At 43.8% G+C, this 19,217-nt stretch overlaps 1 protein-coding gene across 20 annotated transcripts in view; it reads right to left on the reverse strand.

Annotated features, from left to right (window-relative positions):
- Positions 1–36: 36 nt before the first annotated feature.
- STN1 (STN1 subunit of CST complex) overlaps positions 37–19,217 on the reverse strand; it is a 68,792-nt gene continuing 49,611 nt past the window's right edge. For 18 of the 20 annotated variants that reach the window (XM_039481057.1, XM_039481051.1, XM_039481046.1 and 15 more), the window contains 3 exons: positions 13,842–13,964; positions 12,391–12,463; positions 5,695–7,311 (listed from right to left, as the gene is read on the reverse strand). In XM_039481057.1, the coding sequence (XP_039336991.1) occupies positions 7,154–7,311; positions 12,391–12,463; positions 13,842–13,964 (354 nt within the window). In that variant the 3' untranslated portion in view covers positions 5,695–7,153. Of the gene's footprint in view, positions 104–1,858; positions 2,002–5,694; positions 7,312–9,988; positions 10,503–12,390; positions 12,464–13,841; positions 13,965–19,217 lie in introns of those variants that run through there. The other 2 variants (XM_039481058.1, XM_039481059.1) reach the window with 2 other exon arrangements.

Consider the following 19,217-nt stretch of genomic DNA (forward strand, 5'->3'; position numbering starts at 1 on the left):
AAAGCAGAGGCACATGTCGCTCCTGTGTTCTCACAATCACCAGCTACTGCCAAGGCACCGAGGAAGCCGGCCTATTTGAATTCAGAGGGGTCAAGAGCCAGACCTGGGGCAGGGAGAGAATTGGGATGAGTGGGAGAGAGACTGGGAACTAGAATCAGGCAAGGAAAATGGGACAGTGAACCAGTGCTACAGGAAAACAGAAGAGCCAGGGGTTGGAGGGGTAGAGAGAGAAGAGAACTAGGACTGGTTAGGCACAGACTGGGACAAAGGACAAGGAGACTAGCCAAAACAGGAATGGGACAGGGTGGAAGGGGTAGAGAAGAAGGGGTTCAAACTTGGGGGAAAGTGGGCACACAAAAAATCTATACCGACTGAAACACACTTCCCTCCGGCGCCTAGAACGGAACTCGAGATTCATGAGTTTCACCCTTCCTCTACTCTCAGCAAATATCTGTTAAATGCAGTTGGAAAGTGTCTCATCCCCCCTGGTAGTGCTGGTCTAAAGTGAGGATAACAACTTACTACTGCTATCAGTTATTCCCTTACCTGAAGGGGCAGATCTACAGGCTTGAACCCTGCGGATGACCCATCTGAGTGTCAATATGATGCTACAGAATGGAATTTTTGTCCTCCCCCCCATGTGATTTTTTTAAAAAGCTTGGGAATTATACCAAAATTATATTAAAAGATTAAGGTTACAAAGTCAAGCATTCAAAAGTTAGGAAATGCCAGAATTATGGGTGTTGCTGGATTTCCTAATTACTCGGTGATGTGTTTTGGGGTGTAATATGTAAAGACAAGGTCCCTCCCTCAAGGAAATTGATAATCCAACTAAGAGGCTGGAAAGCGAGGCCATTTAGAACTCTGCCTGCCTCCAATTTGTAATAAATTATTCTTCATTATTTGTATTACACCAATGCCCAGGGGCCACAGCAGAGATTGGGGTCCCATTGTGCTAGGCATGGTACAAGCAAAGCAACACAAAGACTATAGCTATAACACAGAGTTTACAGTAGCGCAGCTGCACTGATCCAGCCAACATAGCACTGTCCACACTGGTGCTTAGGTCGGCGTAATTTAAGTCGCTCAGGGTGGTGGCTTATTCACACCCCAGAGTGACATGACGTATACTGACGTAAGCTGTAGTGTGTACATAGCCAAACACAACACTCTGAAGGGCTTAAACAGACAAGCAAAGACATGGAGAGGGGAAGTGACTTAAATCAGAGAGCTGAGATTAGAATCCACATCTTGAGACAGACAGATTAAGTCTGTGACAGAGCCTGGAAGAAACCCCAAGGCTCCTGGCTCCCCATTCCATGTTTTAACCACAAGCCCATCCTCCCTCTCCTCTGTATTTATATTTTGACAAGCTGAGGGTGGATAGTCTGAAGATAAAATTAAGAAGTTATATTTTGGGTTGACAGCCTTCCTTTATAATATGGAATTGCCTGTACTACTTTAAAAATCCTGTATCTCTTGCAGAAAGCTTTCTCCCTTATTTTTATAGTCAGATTAATAGCCACTGAACCTAAACCCAGGCAGAGCTAGCAAAATGCCACTTATTACACTCTCCGCTGGCCCACTCTGATCACAAAGCACCTAACTTTAATTCCAGGTGCTCTCCTTCTGCCTGACCAAAGGGAGGGGGTTAGTGGCACAGAGGTTTATCCTTTGTTTCCCCTCCAGAAAGGTGGCCAACTTCCATTTCCATGGATACACAGTCAACAGCTGAATATTTTGAACCCTACCCCTACCCTCTTCCTTAATTTTAATTCCCAGGCAGTTTCCATGGAAATTTGATCACTGGAAAACAAGGTAATAAATGCTGACGGATTTAAAAACCTATTACACTTACCTGGCTTTTGCCAACTTAACTGTTTCTATAGAAACAGGAACTGGCCATCTAGCAGTCCCAGGGTATGAATTCATGCTTGTCAAGTCTACTTAAAGTACCACCTTTGAAACGGCTCCATAGCAGGCTGCTAACGACTGTGTTGCCTAAAGGGTTTTTAATTGAACAAAAACAAAGAAAAGGGCTTTCACTAAATTCCCCACACCACCACCAGTTAGGCCTAGTCTGAATTTAAGTTTTAATTTTGACAGACTACTTTGGTTTGGGATGCAATTTTTTTTAACCAATGTAGTTATGCCATTAAAAGTCCTACTGTGGACAGTTATACTAGTATAGTTACTCCTGTTCCTATACAGGAAGGGGAATAAACTATACCTGTATAAGACACCTTTATATTGGTGTAACTGTGTCCACACTGGGGGGTTGTTTATTTACACTTTAACTATACCAGTATAATTAAAGCTTTACAACTTTCCTAAATAGAAAAGCCCCAATTACATCCCAGCCCAGCTGCCTAAACCTCCAGCTTCCCATTACCACCTTCTCCAATGTCTGTACAGACATCTGCAGCACACAGGGGCATTGCTGAATTTAAAAAAAATCAGCATAAATACACAAGGGATATTATCCTAAATGTATTATTCACTTTTACATGTTCAAAACAAAACAAAAAAAACCCTCCATTAAAGCTGCTACAGAATTTACATGATGCCACATTGGACAACTGCAGAGATCAGGTGGAAAGAAGGGGGCCCTTACTGTGGACTACGTGGGGCTCTGATAACCATCTGCTTTCTTGACAGGGTGTGGTTCAGATTCATTCATTATGGCATGTAAAGTATATTGAGGTTCCTGGATGAAAGGTGCTATAGCAGGGCAAGTTACTAAAACAAAACCAGAACCAGTGCACCAATGGATCTCGCCCTGAAGTTCATAAAACTTAGGGCTTGTCTGCACGTACAGCGGTGCAGTGGCAACGGAGCAGCTGCACCACTGTAGCACTTTAGTGAAGATGATACTACGTCAACAGGGAAGAGCTTCTCCCATCTGTGTCGTTAATCCCCCTCCTCGAGAGACAGTAGATATGTCAACGGGAGGGCTGTCTACACCGGAGGTGAGGTCAGAACAACTAGGTTGTTCAGCTGTGTGAATACTTCACACCCCGAGCTATGTAATTATACCAATATAAATTTGTAGTGTAGACCTGGCCTCAGTTTCAGAGGCCTGGTCTTTACTAGGAAAAAAAAAAAAAAGGGTATGTTCTTAACTCAACTTAACTAACTCAAGGTAAAATCCTAGTGAAGACAAGGCAGGGTGTAGTTTTCACATGTGTTAATAGGTCAAGTTAACCAATAGGGTTCCCCATAGCAGGTCAGGTTTAGGCTCCCCCATGTGCTTTATAGAATTCATAGAATATCATGGTAGGAAGGGACCACAGGAGGTCATCTAGTCCAACCTGCTGCTCAAAGCAGGACCAATCCCCAGACAGATTTTTGCCCCAGATCCCTTCAAGGATTGAACGCACAACCCTGAGTTTAGTAGGCCAATGCTCAAGCCCCTGAGCTAATTAACTGCAGCAGTCCATTAACATTCAGTTTTATACTAATCTGGTATTATTTATGTAACTATTCTACACTTTTTGCATATAACTAATAGTCGGCACCTTTCATAGCATTCTCCATGGCCATAAGTAGTATTTTGATATAGCCAAGGTACTGCAAGGATATTTTCAGGGACTGAAACATTGCAAAGGTTCCTTGTTGGTTTGTTTTTTATATCACAAACTTTATACTACTTCTTAAGAAGTATCTTGGTGACTATCATTTTCAAAGTTCTTATAAATATCTTTAACTTGACCTACTAACTCAGGTGTAAAGTACACCCTGCCTTGTCTTCACTAGGATTTCACCTTGACTTAGCTAACTTGAGTTAAGAGCACACCTTTCTCCTCCCTCCCCCTGCCCTCCAGTGAATAGAATGCCAGTTTGGTTGACAAGGAGAGATTTCCAGTGGCAGGGTCTTCCATTTAGAAAGCTCTGCCACATCAGCACAGACCACTCAAACAGATTCCAATGCCATGTGCTTCCAAGCTACTTGCTCTGCCTGGGAAGAGATACTTGTAAATTACCAGTTTCCAGTCCAGGTCACGGGACTTTAAAGATCACCACAAACATATTGCATCACACAGAGAAATGAAGAGGAAGCCATTACAGAGACATGACTACGACTTTTGTTCAGACTAGTGCACAATATTCAAGAAACAAGCAGCTGGAGTTTCAGGTGAACTTCAGGTATAGTCCTAAGAAGTCCTGCAGATATCAAAAGGCAGGGATGGCTACTGCAAGATGTGCATCAGATGCAGTGAGTATGAGGCTTCCCCACACTGCTTCAAACAGACTACACAAGTTGGACTGGATCAAAACTTACCCTGCTCCTGGGGTTTGATTTTATTTTAAAGAGACTAATACTGAAACACCAGATCCCAGCCCAATCTTTCCCCCCAAAGGCTCAGCTGCTTGCAGAATTCCTCCCCAATGGCTGCTCAGCCCACATCCTCAGTTCTCTCTCCCCAGATAACCAATCCCACTTCCCTTTTACCCAGGCAGTACAGCTGAACACATTTGTCAGCAAGTCAGCAGTACTCATTTAATCTTTTACCAGCAGAATTAACATCTGCTAACAGAGTGGGATGGTTTTAAAAACAAACAAACAAACAAACAAAATAAAAACCTGCCAACTTAGGTCTCTAAGGCAGAGGTGGCCAGTTACCAGCATTTGTGATGCCTAACGCTTGCCTACTAAAAAGAGTAATCTACGGATCCCCATTCACACTCTTCCCAAGAGCTACCCCCATTTCCTCTGCAAACTCATTTCACATAGGCTAGGGGTTCTCGAACTGGGGGTTGGGACCCCTCAGGGGGTCATGAGGTTATTACATGGAGGGTGGGAGGGTCATGAGCTGTCAGCCTCCACCCCAAATCCCACTTTGCCTCCAGCATTTATAATGGTGTTAAATATATATATAAAAAAGTGTTTTTAATGTATAAGGGGGGGTCACACTCAGAGGTGTGTTATGTGAAAGGGGTCACCAGTACAAAAGTCTGAGAACCCCCGATGTAGGCCATTTAATAGCCTAGGTGAAATGACTATTAAATATTCAGTTACTACTAAGGGGGATTAAGACTCTAAGCCAGGAACTGACATCCTTATGCCTTTTATTCTTCCATGGGCAGCCTTTATTTTTTAAAACGGAACCCCTTCAAATGGATTGGTATCACAGCTGAAAACAAATACAAAATGCCCCTCCCACTTTGGGGCTTAGATCAGACAGATTTATTTTAGTGGAACAGCTGTAATCAAGCCTGATTTTTTTTTCCTGCTTGATTGAATCATGACCTGGACTCCACTCCCTGCCTTCTTTTATTATAAGAATGTCTCCGGGACAGTCCTGATTCTTTTTTAAACCCCCTATCCAGTCTCCTTGTGAATAAATACATCCTTTCTGCACCTGTCTGGACACATGCTGGGGTCTAGGGACAGGGTATATAATGTGGAGCAAAAAAACAAATAGTAATAATGCAAGGAATAGCAACAGCCAACTGGGAAAATGGCAGTCAAGATCCACAGTAGGCAGGGAAATAGATGAAGTAGTGAGTCAAACATAACTTTACACTCAGGACACATGCACCATCTAAAGCTGATTTTTCTATAGACATCTGAATGCAAATGCCACATGTTTCATCATGCCTTTCTATTTGCCTATATCCCACTTCAGTCACATTTCAGAACGAGGCGTATAATAATGTAACACCAAACCAAGACACGCACACACCACTTGCTGGCTCTCCAAGTACATATATATGGTTTATTTTTCTCTGCTCTGCTGATCCTTACAGGGCTTTACTGCTAAATGCAGCTCTAGGGAGATTGCTATTTCAAGTGGGAGGCAGAAGAAAGACGCAAGCAGCACTTTTTACTCATTTCAAGTTAAAGACATATTCCTCCATTAATGGAACAGATTAGTTAGAGCAAGCCTCAAGGAACCAGTCCTGTAGGTTTAAATGCTGAGCAGCACCGGGCGTTGAATCTGGGCATACATATAAGTTTTAATTATTCTTGCTCAAATGTCTTACCCATTAGCTTAGTCAATGCTAGCTTTCTTTCAATGTCATTCCACAAATTTCAGTCCCATCCAAGCACAAAGAGGTGATACTGGCCTTCCTAACTGTGGCAAGGATGCAGAGCAAGCGAAAAGAAGGGAGATGGGAAGTCAGGGAATTGCACCAGTCTCGTGGTTTTGGCATGCTCTTTTCCATGAACTTTTGTTTCATGGTTCAGTATTTGTCATGTTGAGAGCTATTTACAAAAACAACGAAGTAATGGCTGATTTGTGAGAGCAGGAGCTTAATTTGGGTCTAAATTAATCAACAAGAACTTGCATTAATATCTGGAGGGATCCAAACATGCTCTACAAGCAATGGGCTAGGTTGTTCCTTATGGGGAGGTGGGAGGAGGACATATTACCCTTGCCTCCCAGCTGGCTGCTGCTCCCAAAACCCCCCTCAGGTTGTACATGCACATTGGGAAAATGAGCATAAGATCATGCTGGCACTGATGGAATGATGGCGACATACAGTGCATGCAGGTATCAGAAAGTGCCTTCCACTGGTCTTTACAACACACATTTAAAAAGGGAGCCAGATCTACTTAGAGAACATGTATTAGAAAGCATATCACTCACATGGAGAGAGGTCACAACACTACCCTCTTTAAGCCAAAATATGACTCCAGATGAGACTACTACTACAACCAATGGTCTCGTTAGTAGCAACATAGGGCTGGTAGAGCATATGCACATAGAGGTGCCATCAGGCTGTACCACTTGGAAGTACCATGGTTGGAGAAAGAGAAGCATATCAGGAAGAACCGTGATTGTATTCAGAATGTTCACTTCTTCAGGCAGCTTGCACCTAGCAGACTGTGATATTTGGATGCTGTGGGATCAATCCTGTACAACAACTTCCACTGTGTAATGATCCCTGTATATTTTAATTCCTGGAGTAGCAGAAATCAGCATGGGCTTTAAAGCAAAGCGTGCGGTGTGTATTTTTTCAAGGAATCAGAGTAAGATGGAACCAATAGCATTTCTGACTCAACATTCCATTTTCCTTCTCCAATTTAGCTTTTCAGTGTCATTGTTGAGTCCTTTCTACTCTTTCTGGCAATGTGGTTATTGGGTTAAATCTTGTTCTGCCTGCACCATGCACAAACAGATGTCCTGCATCTTATTTCTTCTTTTCAGAAAGCCATGTAGTATCCTTCCATGGTGCTGACAATATCACTGTTTCTCTCCAGCAGGTTCAGGACATGATGCATCACCATTTCACTTAGATAAGGACTGTAGCTCTGGCGAACACAACACAAGATGTGAAGAAAATGGCAGCCCTTTTCAGCATCTGCAGAAACAAAGGTAAAATGCAGCAAGGGTGGAAAAGACCAGCATAGGTTTCCAGTTGCCTCATATCAACTATCACAGATACAGATCAGTCACGTACACACAAATGCTGTTAGACAAGAGGAGGGCACAGGGTTAGAGCAGAGGTCATGGACTTTAGAAGGAAGGGGACCGGGGGCTGAGTTTGCAGTCCTGACATTGGCTAATGTTCCCATTAACTTCACTGAGAAGTGCCAGTGTTAGGGCTAAAAAATAATCACGAAAACATGTTATCGGTTAGACAAGACTGCCAGAGAAGGCAAGGAGCTCAAACATACGCGGGCACAGCCTGAACAATGGTAATGAATTTGGGACACCGCTCTTCGGGGTTGTAAATCTCCATCTACAGTCTCTCAAGCTATTCAGTCCCTCAATCTGCAGCTGACTCAGAAGAGACGCAGTGGAAATTCTTGTCCACATTTGACTGGTCTGAGTTTTAAAGCTCTAACCCCCCAGCCATTTAGATAAACTAATATACCCAGCCAGTAGTGAATGTTTACCCAATGCTGACACCTTGTGGCCAAGGTGTTCCATTACACCTATTTTATACACCAGCAAAACAAATGAATAATTCTATATTTTACAGACTCCTCAGGCAATTGCCTGAATAGAAGGTCACAGATTTTTGTGATCTTAGGTTTCAGTGACTTTCACATTCCATAAAGAGGAGTGAACTGAAAGGCTTTTTACCTACAAAGTTACAAATTCTGGGCTTCTCTTACAACAGTTCATAGATTCAAAGACCAGAAAGAATCACTGATCATCTAGTCTGATCTCCTGTACAACAAAGGCCATGGGACTTCCACAAAATAATTCCTAGGCTATAAAGACACCCCTAACTCCTGAATTACATGACATTTGCTGTGCTACCTTACGGTGAAAGCCTTCCCCTGTATTCAGCCTGGGTAAAGCCAGAGTAAGTGGGATTTGCTCACCTGATTCATATAATGCATGGAACAATGGCAGGAGAAGAGTCCCCTTTCCCAAGTGCAGAGCAGCAGTGCAACTGCGTATGGCCTGCAGCAGTGTCTGTGGCTGCTGAATCCTACCCATGGGAGTGGGATTTGGCTGGAGGATCCATGAAGCAGGAACTCTGCTAGCCACACCTGTAACACTTTCCCCACCCCATTTCATTATCTAGTGCTGCAGGATCACAATGCCTCCCAAAAACTGAACTGAAGCAAGAAAGAGTCCAACAAGTGGAACAGTTTTCCCTCTCTTCCTGGGGACATCAGTGGAAATAAGCATTAAAGGAGTGTGCGCGCACACACAGGCATGCATGAGAGTGAGGTTCTGCTCTTCCTGCTCTCTCGGTTGTAGCAGAAAAGATGAGGCTAGAGTACTGGGAAACTAACACTTAGTTGGGAAATCTGTGAGGTCTGTGACTGTTCTTCCCACCTCTAGAAGGAACAGCCATTTCGGTCTTGAGCCACCTGCTGAGAAAGCTCAATTCCTTGCTCTCAAAAGTGTGACCTGTGAGACTGACAGTTGCATAGCTGCTGTGCAAGGTAAGATTGGCCTAAAAGAGCACCTCTTGCCCAATGCATGGAGCGTTTTAACTGGTTTCTTAAAATGGAGCAAACATTGTATGAGTGCAGTACATGGAATACTGAGATAATGTGCTCTTGGTAGCTAGTGTTGCTAAAGAGATGGGTCACTGCACTCTGGATCAGTTGGAGGTTTGTTTTAAGAAGGCCAGAGCACTCATTCCCAAATACAACATGCTACAATGGCCCAGTCTAAGTCAAGAAGGTATGACCCAGCTCATCATCCAACAGTAGGCAGAGGGAAGGTGACATTTTTGGAAGCCATTGGTCCTTGTATGTGCAGAAGCATTGAGCAGCCCAGAATCACTCCTGAACATTTGAGGGCAGATTCCCTCTCTAGTGGGAGATGCTGAAATAATCTTCATAAGGTTACCCTCTTCCTTCTCACTTCCATCCACACACTGATCTCAGCCAAGCTCTGAGATAGGCAGACAACAACAGTACTATCACTGGCAGAGATGTGCAAGGTATAGAGCTGGCAGTCATCTGCACATCATCAACAACTGATACAGGGATGCCCCAGGTAGTTTCATGTAGATATTAGGCAGCGTGGATGATAAAACAGAGCCCTCCCTGGTCCTGATTTCAACCCAGGGACAGAGCAGATAAGAGCAGGGAAGAAGCTGTCTTAGGATCCCTCTGTTTTGTCATGCCTTCTGGAGACAAATTCTAATGACAATTCTAGCTGCCTTTAGGCCATGCTCAGTCCCAAGCTGGCCTCTCAAAGGGTGTTTGTTGTGGACTTGGTCATTTGCAACTGCACTTGTTCCGGACCAGAACTGTCTTTTAATTGTATTATAGAATAGTTTTACGGGAACCTCATTTAATCATATTCTAGGACTCATATAGTATAAGAGTTTATTCATTCAGGCTGTTGGCTTATACTGTAGTAGCCAACATCATATTTACAAACTGGTTGACTGACACAGTTTATCTTAAAAGTTAGCAGATAACTGTAATTAGCTACCAAAGACTGGATAGACAACGATTTCCTTTCTTGGAAGACGCTGTGGGAATTTCTTTCAACTAGTAAGAGTTGTTGAGTTAGTGCCTTTCAATTATCTCACCTCAAAGTAGGTTTCCACAGTTCAAAGTGGTTTGTTTGGTTACCCAAAACAACCAGAGGGCATATGAGAGCCAGCATAGTGCACAGTACCGCCTTTAAAGAAAACAACAACATTGACCACACAGTATTTTATCCATTTTTTGTGGCCACAGCTATTTCTGCTTTGATCTCCAAGAGAACGTCAGCCTTTCCAGTTGATTGCATGACAATTCTATATTTTCCGTGACCATATTACACAAACAATCCTACAGAAAGCCAAGAGAGTGATAGAAAACAGACCTGAACATTGTGTCCTTTGCAATACAAAATAATTTACCACGATTCTGAGTCAAAGAAAAAAATCAAATTAGCCACTGATCAGATTAAGCGGACGTATTTGTTCCTTCTCAAATCCAGGAGACAAGCATCCTGCAGCTGTAATTTCATCAAATCTGAAACTAAGCAGAATCAAGCCTTGTCAGTATGCAGATGAGTGACCTGTCAGGAAAACTCAGGTTCTTCATGAAGCAGAGTTGGTATTTCACTAGTTGTCACTCCTTCCTTGGATGCAGGAGAGAAAGGATGACATTGTGGTTAAGGCACTGGAATGAGACTTAGGAGATCCTGGCTCTTCCACAGACTCTGTGATTCTGACCAAGTCATTTAAACTCTCTGTGCCTCGGCTCCCTGTCTGTTCAATGGGGCAGAATACCTCCTAGCCTCATGGGGTGCTGTGAGGTGTTCAGATAGTAGTGTAGTAATGGGGAGGGGAGGCAGGTGCTGCTGAGTAATAGATACCGAACCAAATGTCCCAAGATGCTATTAGGAGCACTACATTGCCAAAGGTGCTGTCTTCTGGATGAGATGAAAAATAGAGTCCCTAACAATTTATGGACTATTTGAACATGTCTTTCAGAATTATTAATGAATTCCAGTAGCAGCCAAAGTCTCATATCAGGATTGGGGCTCCAGTACACTAGGTGCAGTACATACGCACCCCCCGGAAGAGAGCTCTTGCCTTCAAAAGTTTACATTCAAATTTAAGGCAAGACCGAAGAAGTGAGGGTAGGAGGTGGACAGTACAAGGTAGCTAGGCAGTGGAACTACAATACGTGCACAGTGAGATAATGTTCCAACACATTTGGAAGTCTTTTTTTAAATAAAAATATCAGCTATTTCAATTGTCCCTCTGTCTAGTCATCCTTAGCAGATTTCTTGTAGGCATCAGCAAAGATACGCTACTAGCAGCACTAATGTTGGTGTCCAGGTACATCAGGCAACTATATTCAAACATGCCAAGTTACCCCAGTTATTCTTCTCATTCCCTCCTGGAAAAGCTAGTTTAGTGCTGCTGGCACAGAATAGCTGACATGCCCTAGCTAGACAAGGTAGGGGTGAAAAGAGCTCTGGGTAGCTTGAAAGCTTGTACCTTCCACCAAACAGAAGCTGGTCCAATAAAAGATATTACCTGACCTAGCTTGTCCCTCTCATATGCTGGTACCAACCTGTCTACAACACTACAAACAGTGTTTGAGCAGTTTATACCATGCTGTTGTATACTGTGTCCACAAGTGGCTGCATTTCAGCGATGAGCGAGTGATCCCCATGTGTCACATTCTGCCAAGGGTTTTGGAATGGGGGGGGGAGGGGGAAGCACTATAGCAAATGTACATTTATCATTAGGACAGGTACCTCAAGCCAAACAAGTAATCGCTATGGCAATGACACACTGGATTTGGGAGAAAGGGGCAATTTTAAAGGCACATGGTCTGCTAAGAAATTGATTTATTACGGTGAAATTGACCCCTATGCACAGGGACCACACATAGTCTATCCATCACTTAAAGCCTATGTTCTATGGATGAAATCCTGGCTCCACTGTAGTCAATAGGAGTTTTTCCATTGACTTTAGTGGAGTCCGGATTTCACCCTATGGCCTTAAATGAGGCGTGGGCCCATGGCATAGGGATCAATTTCACCTAAAAATTTCCTAAAAATCTACTCCTTAGAGAAGGCAGCTCAGTCCACACTATCCCTTTTGTGACACCTCCCATACTGACACAGCTGTCAAATATGCCTATTTATTCAGCAGTGTAAAGCTACCAACCACTAGGGGCTGACCTAGCCCCATTTAACTCTGTTCCTTCTGAAACCTAAATCCTCCCCTGGATTCAGATCTAAGTCTCCAGCATTCACAATGGCTGCTCATTTCAGAATTAAGGTGCTTTCTCCCTGCTTAGCTTTGTCACCAGTTCCCATGCTCAAGACAACTCTAGGCCTGCCCTGCACCAGGTTTTTGGCTGCACAAAGAAGAGAGGGAGGATGAGACGGACTTAAGTTTGGGTTCAGGAACAAAGGGAAAGGGCTATTCTAACTGAGTGGCAGGAGGAGATACTGTTGTCTATGACGGTTCAGCACCGGCTCAGAGCCAGACCACACAACTACTTACGCCTCCGTTTTCGACAATCTGCTTTGACAACATGAAGGGTCACGTTGTGTAACTCCTTATCCTGGTCAGTCACCTAGAAGATGCAAGAGAAATTGCTGATTCACAGCAGTCTGTTCTGCAACACGTGAACTACAAAGGTACATGCTAGCCTAACTTTACCATGACTGCACCTTTGCATTTGTGCTATATACAAAAATAGTCAGTTCTATCTTCAAGTTATTCTTTTTATAAACAAACAATATTAATAACAATTAGGTGAAAGACAGGACATAAGAATCATTCCCAAAGGAGGGTGAGCAATGCAGCATGTAAGTGCACTAGTCTGCTATTTCTAGAGCATAGGGTTCCAATCCTACTTCAGCTAACAGGGGATATGAGTTGGATAGGTCCCATCCTTTGTTGGACATCACAAAGCCACCATGTAACTAGGCAGCCTAATGAAAGAGGACTGAGGTCTGGAACAGCATGGGATGCAGCAGGTTAGGACTGAGTTGCATAGGCAAAGCTGGATTTTGTGGAGGGAACATGAGCGTTGGAATGTTGGTGGTACAGCAAGTTTAACGTGCATTGGCAGAGCTGCATGGGAGAGGCTCAGCACTGCAGTAACAGACAATATTGCAGGTCAGGACTGAGGTGCAGTTGCAGAGGTGAAAGGAATGTGTATATGTTGTATGTGGTAGAACTGCAAGTAGAAAACTTACATAGCACCTTTCTTGGCTATTGTTGGCTTTAGCCCCTGCTCTTAGTCTCTCATTCTCATGAGCACTAGAGCTCAAAAATCCAGATTTCTTTGATTTTAAGGTAATGGCTTAAATCCTAACATAAGTCAGCTTTATGCAGCTTACTAGCCTCAACAGTTCCTCTAAGGAGAAAAATATGAGACTCAGCCTCTGCATCTCTGAAAGCCATAACATAAGGCACGTACTGGTATAAAGAAGTCACTCAGAGGGACTTGGAAACCCAGTGGAGAGGGAGTCAGGGTGCTACATCTAGGTAAGGAGAGAGCCACTCCTAGCAGAAACTAGGTTAGACCAAAGAAGGTGGTTCCCTTTGCATTTACTCGATAGATCTAGTGCCTGTGGACCATAAGGGTGCCGCTTTGCACCTCTCCTCTGGAAACATGCAGGATGGTCTCACTATGTGGTAACATCTGCTAAATATGTGGGGTTGCAAGGGGTGTCCACTGCAGTTGCTGGTCACCAAGAGGCAGCAGCTGTCTAGCCCTCTCAAACATGCACACAAATAAACTGACAAGATACCGAAGAGGGGAAAAAGCAATGAAGAGAGCTGAAACTTCTGAACATGTTAACAGACCCCCCAGGGTCCACCTCACCCTGTTGAAAGGGCCTCTAGGACTATGTGAATCAATCATATTGCAGAGCGCCTCCTGCCTGATGTGACATTCATGACCTCTGGTTACACATCTCCATAATTGCAATTCAGTTCCTTACATGATATACATCCTTGGGGCTATTTGATTTCTGGAAGACCACTCCTTTTTCCTGCAGCACCTTTATTGCCTCCTTGAACGCACTGTGAATCAGTTTGGAGCTGGGTTCACTTTTTGAATCCATCTGGATGGGAAAAAATGAACAAACAACATACACACAAGATGTGAAATCCTAGCCTTACCGAAGTCAATGGTGAAATTCCCTTTGATTTCAATAGAGCCAGTATGTCAGCCAGAGTTTTTAGACAGACATCTTTCTTAGTAAAACCAAGCCACTTCCTCTAGCTCAAGAGTTCATAAGTTATATCTATTATATGCAATCTAACCAAATTCTCAGGCCAGATGGGAATCACAGATGTGTGTCCCTGCATGACAGCAGAACCACCCAAGTCACCTATTGCCTTCTCAATTCTTTGCTGAAATGACTGCCACATACAGCCACCTCTTCCTTCCTTTGGAACACTTCAACCTCCAAGGCTGCTATGCTGCTTGCAGATTGGGAGACTGATTGACTGACTAACTTCCTTCCTCCATCTGCAGCCACAGGCACACTTAGGTTCTGATTTGGACAGACCTCACAAGCTAGGTAGGAAGGGGCGGGTGGATTGATCAGTGTTTTGCATAGGTGACCTCCAACAAGAATCTGGGGGATGGTGACACACTTCCCTCTGAGTCAGTCTTCCAGAGAAGGAAGGGAATGGGGGAACGGTGGAGTGGATGGGGAGACGGACTTGTGGAGGGAGAGAAAGGGAGTGAGGGAAGGGGTGGAGAAGAGGTTAAGCTGCTGATGTGCTGAGACCACTACCCATCAGACTGACCAATATTGTCTCATTGCTGCCTTGTGCTCCCCCATCTATCTGTTCTCTTGTCTTATACTTAGAATGTAAGCTTTTTTGAGTAGGAACCATCTTTCTGTTCTGTGTTTGTACCGTGCCTAGCATATTGACCTGGGGTCCTAGGTGCTATAGTAATACAAATAATAATAGTAATGAGTGGAATGCAATATTGCCAACCCCAAGCATTCAAAAAAATCACCAGTCAGGCCCCCCAAAATCATGAGATTTTATAAAAAATAAAAATATATTTCTTATTTGCCTTTTTTTAACCTTTAGGATGGCACTCAGGTCATTTTTCAAGATTTTCTCTACAACCCTGGAGAAACTTTTTTTATTTTAATTTGTAAAAAAAAAGCCATGAAATTGCAAAAGTTAAAATTCCCATTCACATGACTCCAGGAGCTGGGTCTTTAAGAAAGCAAACAAATATCACAAGAGTTGACAACACAGATTTTGTAATAGGAGGGAAGCAACATAACAACAGCCATACTGGGTCAGACCAATGGTCTATCTAGCCCAGTATCAAGTCTTCCGACAGTGGCCAATGCCACGTGCTTTAGAGGGAACTGAATGATCCATCCCCTGTTGTCCACTTCCAGCTTCTGGTAATCAGAGGGTATGGACACCCAGACCATGGGGTTACATCCTTGACCATCTTGGCTAATAGTCACTGATGGAGCTATCATCCATGAACTTATTTAATTCTTTTTTGAATACTGTTATAGTTTTGGACTTCACAACATATACTGGCAAAGAGTTCGCCAGGTTGATTGTACATTGTGTGAGGAAGTATTTCCTTTTATTTGTTTTAAACCTGCTGCCTATAATTTCATTGGGGGACTCCTGGTTCTTGCATTATGTGAAAGGGTAAATAACACTTCCTTATTCACCAGCAAAGGGTAAGAGATGCATACAAGGTGAAGAGAGCTGTGGGGAAGACAGGAGGTGTGTTAAGGGGAGTAATTTTGAGAGGGCTGGGAACAAAGGGCTGTACTGGGAGAGAAAGAATATGGCAGAAGAATAACAAGAAAACGGAAGTCAGGGGCTTGTGGAGTGAAGAGGAGACCTGGAATCGAGGGGTCTGTACTGAGAATGCCGAAAGTGATGGGATTCGCAGAGGAAGACGTGGGTAGTGAGTGAAGGGAATATAGTGAGAGTCAGGAAGAGCAGAGCAAGTAAGGGAGTAGCAAGGGCTAAAAGAATGGAAGGACAGTAAGTGGAGTGGAAGGAAATGGAGGATACCAAGGAAGGAAGGGAAAGTAAATGGGGTTAGGAGAGAAGGAAGGGCTGCATAGAAAGGAAAGGGCAACACCACTACCTACTGTCTTCTGGGAGCACCTTACTTTCCATCCTGCCAAACCCATCATTCCCATCCCTTCTCTCTTTCAGTCCACTCCCTTTTATGCAAGCAGACTGTTTCAGTGACCCGGCTCTCACGCCCTTACCAGCTAGGACCAAGGTGTTCACAATGTGGTGCCTTTTTTTGGGCGTAGAGAGAAACTTGCTTTTCTTTACAGCGACCCTTCTGACCAACTGAGGAAGCACATGAAGGACTTGTCTTCACTACTGGGGTAAGTCGACCTAAGTTACACTACTCCAGCTACGTGAATAATGTAGCTGGAGTCGACGTAGCTTAGGTCGACTTACCGCGGTGCCTTCACTGCGCTGTGTCGACAGAAGACACTCTCCAATCGACTTCCCTTACTCTTCTCGGAGAGGCGGAATACCAGGATTGACTGGAGAGCGCTCTGCCATCGATTTAGAGGGTCTTCTGCATCGATTGCAGCAGCATCAATCTCCCTGGTAGTGAAGACAAGCCCTTAGTGGCTTTTTTATCAGAGGTCTGGATGGATGGGTTTGAGACTGAAATAAGGGAGATTGGGCAATGATTAGGTTTCTCACAGGAATGCACAGCCTCCCCACTCTCCCCCCACCCCCCACAAAAGGGAAGAAACGTTGCCTTTCTAGATGCTGGAATAAACCTTCAACAACAAGAGAAACTGCTAGCAAAGTAATTGCCTCTTGCAAGGTGCTGATCAATTTTTAATGTGAAAGCAATGATCGGGGAATCAAAGAGAGAGACAAAAATCTCCAAAGGAGTGTGATAATTATTCAGTTTGGTCTAATGCTGAGATCTCATCAGAGGGAGATAATTAGGAACATGCTCTGTGTAAGCTGACACATGGCTCGGCTTGGATGGATACTGAAAGAGAATTATTAAGGATGTGTGCCAAGAGATTGATAGAATTGAACAAACAGAAATAGGCTTTGGAATGAAAGAAAAAAAGCAACAGTTCCTGCTTATCGAAGCCTCTTTGACACACTTTGAACAGGCCTACAACAATAAGTATTCCCTGGGACAGCCACCCTTCCCGGGGACTCAGTAGGCCCCCTGGACGGTAGAAGGGCATGGCACAGAAAATTACAGGGGAACTCAGGAACAGGAAGGAATCTGCCATTTTTCTCTATTAAGTGTCCCAGAATGTGTCCCTTCTTCTTCACCCTTGGACTTGGTTCATGGTTTGGTAATTTTCTTCATTACTGCAAACTCCTCCCCTGTTCCTGACCTTCCAGTCCATCTCAGACACCTCTGACAAAAGCCCCTTTTCATTTGCTTCCCTCAATCTCTTCTTTGGTCTTCCACAAAAAGGGACTTCACTTTCAAAGTAATCCCTAAAACCTCTCTTGCCTGTATCTGTGGCCTCACCTCCTCCAACCCACCACCCAGGTGTCTCTCCTATAGGCTCTCTTCTATTCCAGACTGTGCTTTGTTTCATGCCATTCAGGCTGCTTGGAATAAGCGTCTCAATGCATGTCCAAACCCTTCAGCTCTTGTCCTCCAAAGACATCCCATGCCTATTCCACAAAACATTACAGCTACAGCAACCATACACCTTTTGGTATCGGGCTGTATAGTATCCCATTTGTGCCACTGGACTAAGCTCTTATAGGCAGGGATTGAGTTTTCTTTGGTACAGGCGCACCAACTGTACAGCACTGTGTGCGTGTACGAGGTTATAACAAATAACAAATCGGACAAGGAATCTGTGGGCAGGTAACCCTGAATGATATCACATCTCTGCCCCTCCTCCTGAAGCAGGAGGAAGGCTTGACAATTGGAGAGAGAAACGGTAGCCATTAACATTGTGAAGTCCTGCAAAACGGCTCATCTAATAATACTTTATCCCTCTATAGAGCAGCACATCAGAGGATCTCAAGGCATTTTGTGAACATTAGTGATTTACATCCTGATCTAAAGCACCTGAAAAAGAATCCTATTGACTTCTTTGGGCTTTGGATCAGATTCTTAATCCTCACAGTTTCCACGTGAGCTAGGCAAGATTACTGGGCTACATTGTCAAAGTGACTAGATTTTGGGTTCCTCAGTTTTAGGGTGCTCATCTTGAGACATATTAAAAGAGAGGTCAGATTTCAGAAAAGTGCTAAGAACACGGGGATATGAAAATCAGGCCCCTTTAGGGTATGTCAAGTTGAGTGCCTAAAAATGGAGGCATCCAAAATTGCCAGTCACTTTTGTAAGTTTAGGCCACTATCTCTATTCTACACATGGGAAACAGAGGCAGAGTTTAAATAATGACTTCCCCAGGTCACACAAGGAGCTTGTGGCAGAGCCAGCAGCAGAATCCAAGTCTGTCAATTCTGTGCTTTAATCACATCCTCCCAGCCTCACATTGCACCACAGGCTGGAATTTGTGTAGCCAGTTATTCTCATCTTATGCCTTTCAAAAAAGCTATCCAAGCAATAACAGGTCAAGGTGTGCAGTGGTGCACAAATTATCCTCTGCTTGAGAGGAGTGAAGACACAGCACACCTGGGGGTATTAAAGTATCCTGATATAATGGCACGTGGTGTTGTTTGTGTCAACTTCTCTTTGCTTTTCACACAGTGCTTGACGCTGGGCTTAGAGCGGGTGACAAGTTCAGTAAGAGAAACTTGGCTTGTCAGGCTAACGTCATCTTGTTATCATATCTGCACTACTGTCTCAACAGGGGGACATAAATCTATGCCAGGAAGCTGATAAACAAGCACATTAGTATCAAGTGTATGCATGAAGCAGGACACACAAGAAACCCAGGCCTGGAGTAAATATAAACAGCATTTTAAATTCCTTGTTCTAAGTATTTGTCCCTGTTGACCTTGAGGTTATAATCAAACCAAGGGAAGTATAAACAGACGGGTCTGGAAAGCACAATTCTAAAAGAGCTGTCCAAACGAGTGACATATTACCAAGTGGATGGTGTTATTAAAATAGCACACGGTACAGCTTCATAATGGAGGAAGTGCAAAGAAAACTGCTTCACTCAGGAAGCTAAACCACAGGGTATGATACAACTGCGGTCACTTGGTTGTGAGCCACACCAAGGAGCTATTTATTCCAGTTCAGGAACTAGATGGATAAAGTTTATATATAATTTTCATTCAAAGAAGAACCAAATTCTCGTTCATCTGTCAAACACAGTAGCACTCTTAGCTGGACATGGGGTCTTCGTGGACATGCTAAATACTGGGTGACGTCTGTC

This window comes from Mauremys reevesii, linkage group 7, assembly GCF_016161935.1.
Source record: "Mauremys reevesii isolate NIE-2019 linkage group 7, ASM1616193v1, whole genome shotgun sequence".
NCBI lineage: Eukaryota > Metazoa > Chordata > Testudines > Geoemydidae > Mauremys > Mauremys reevesii.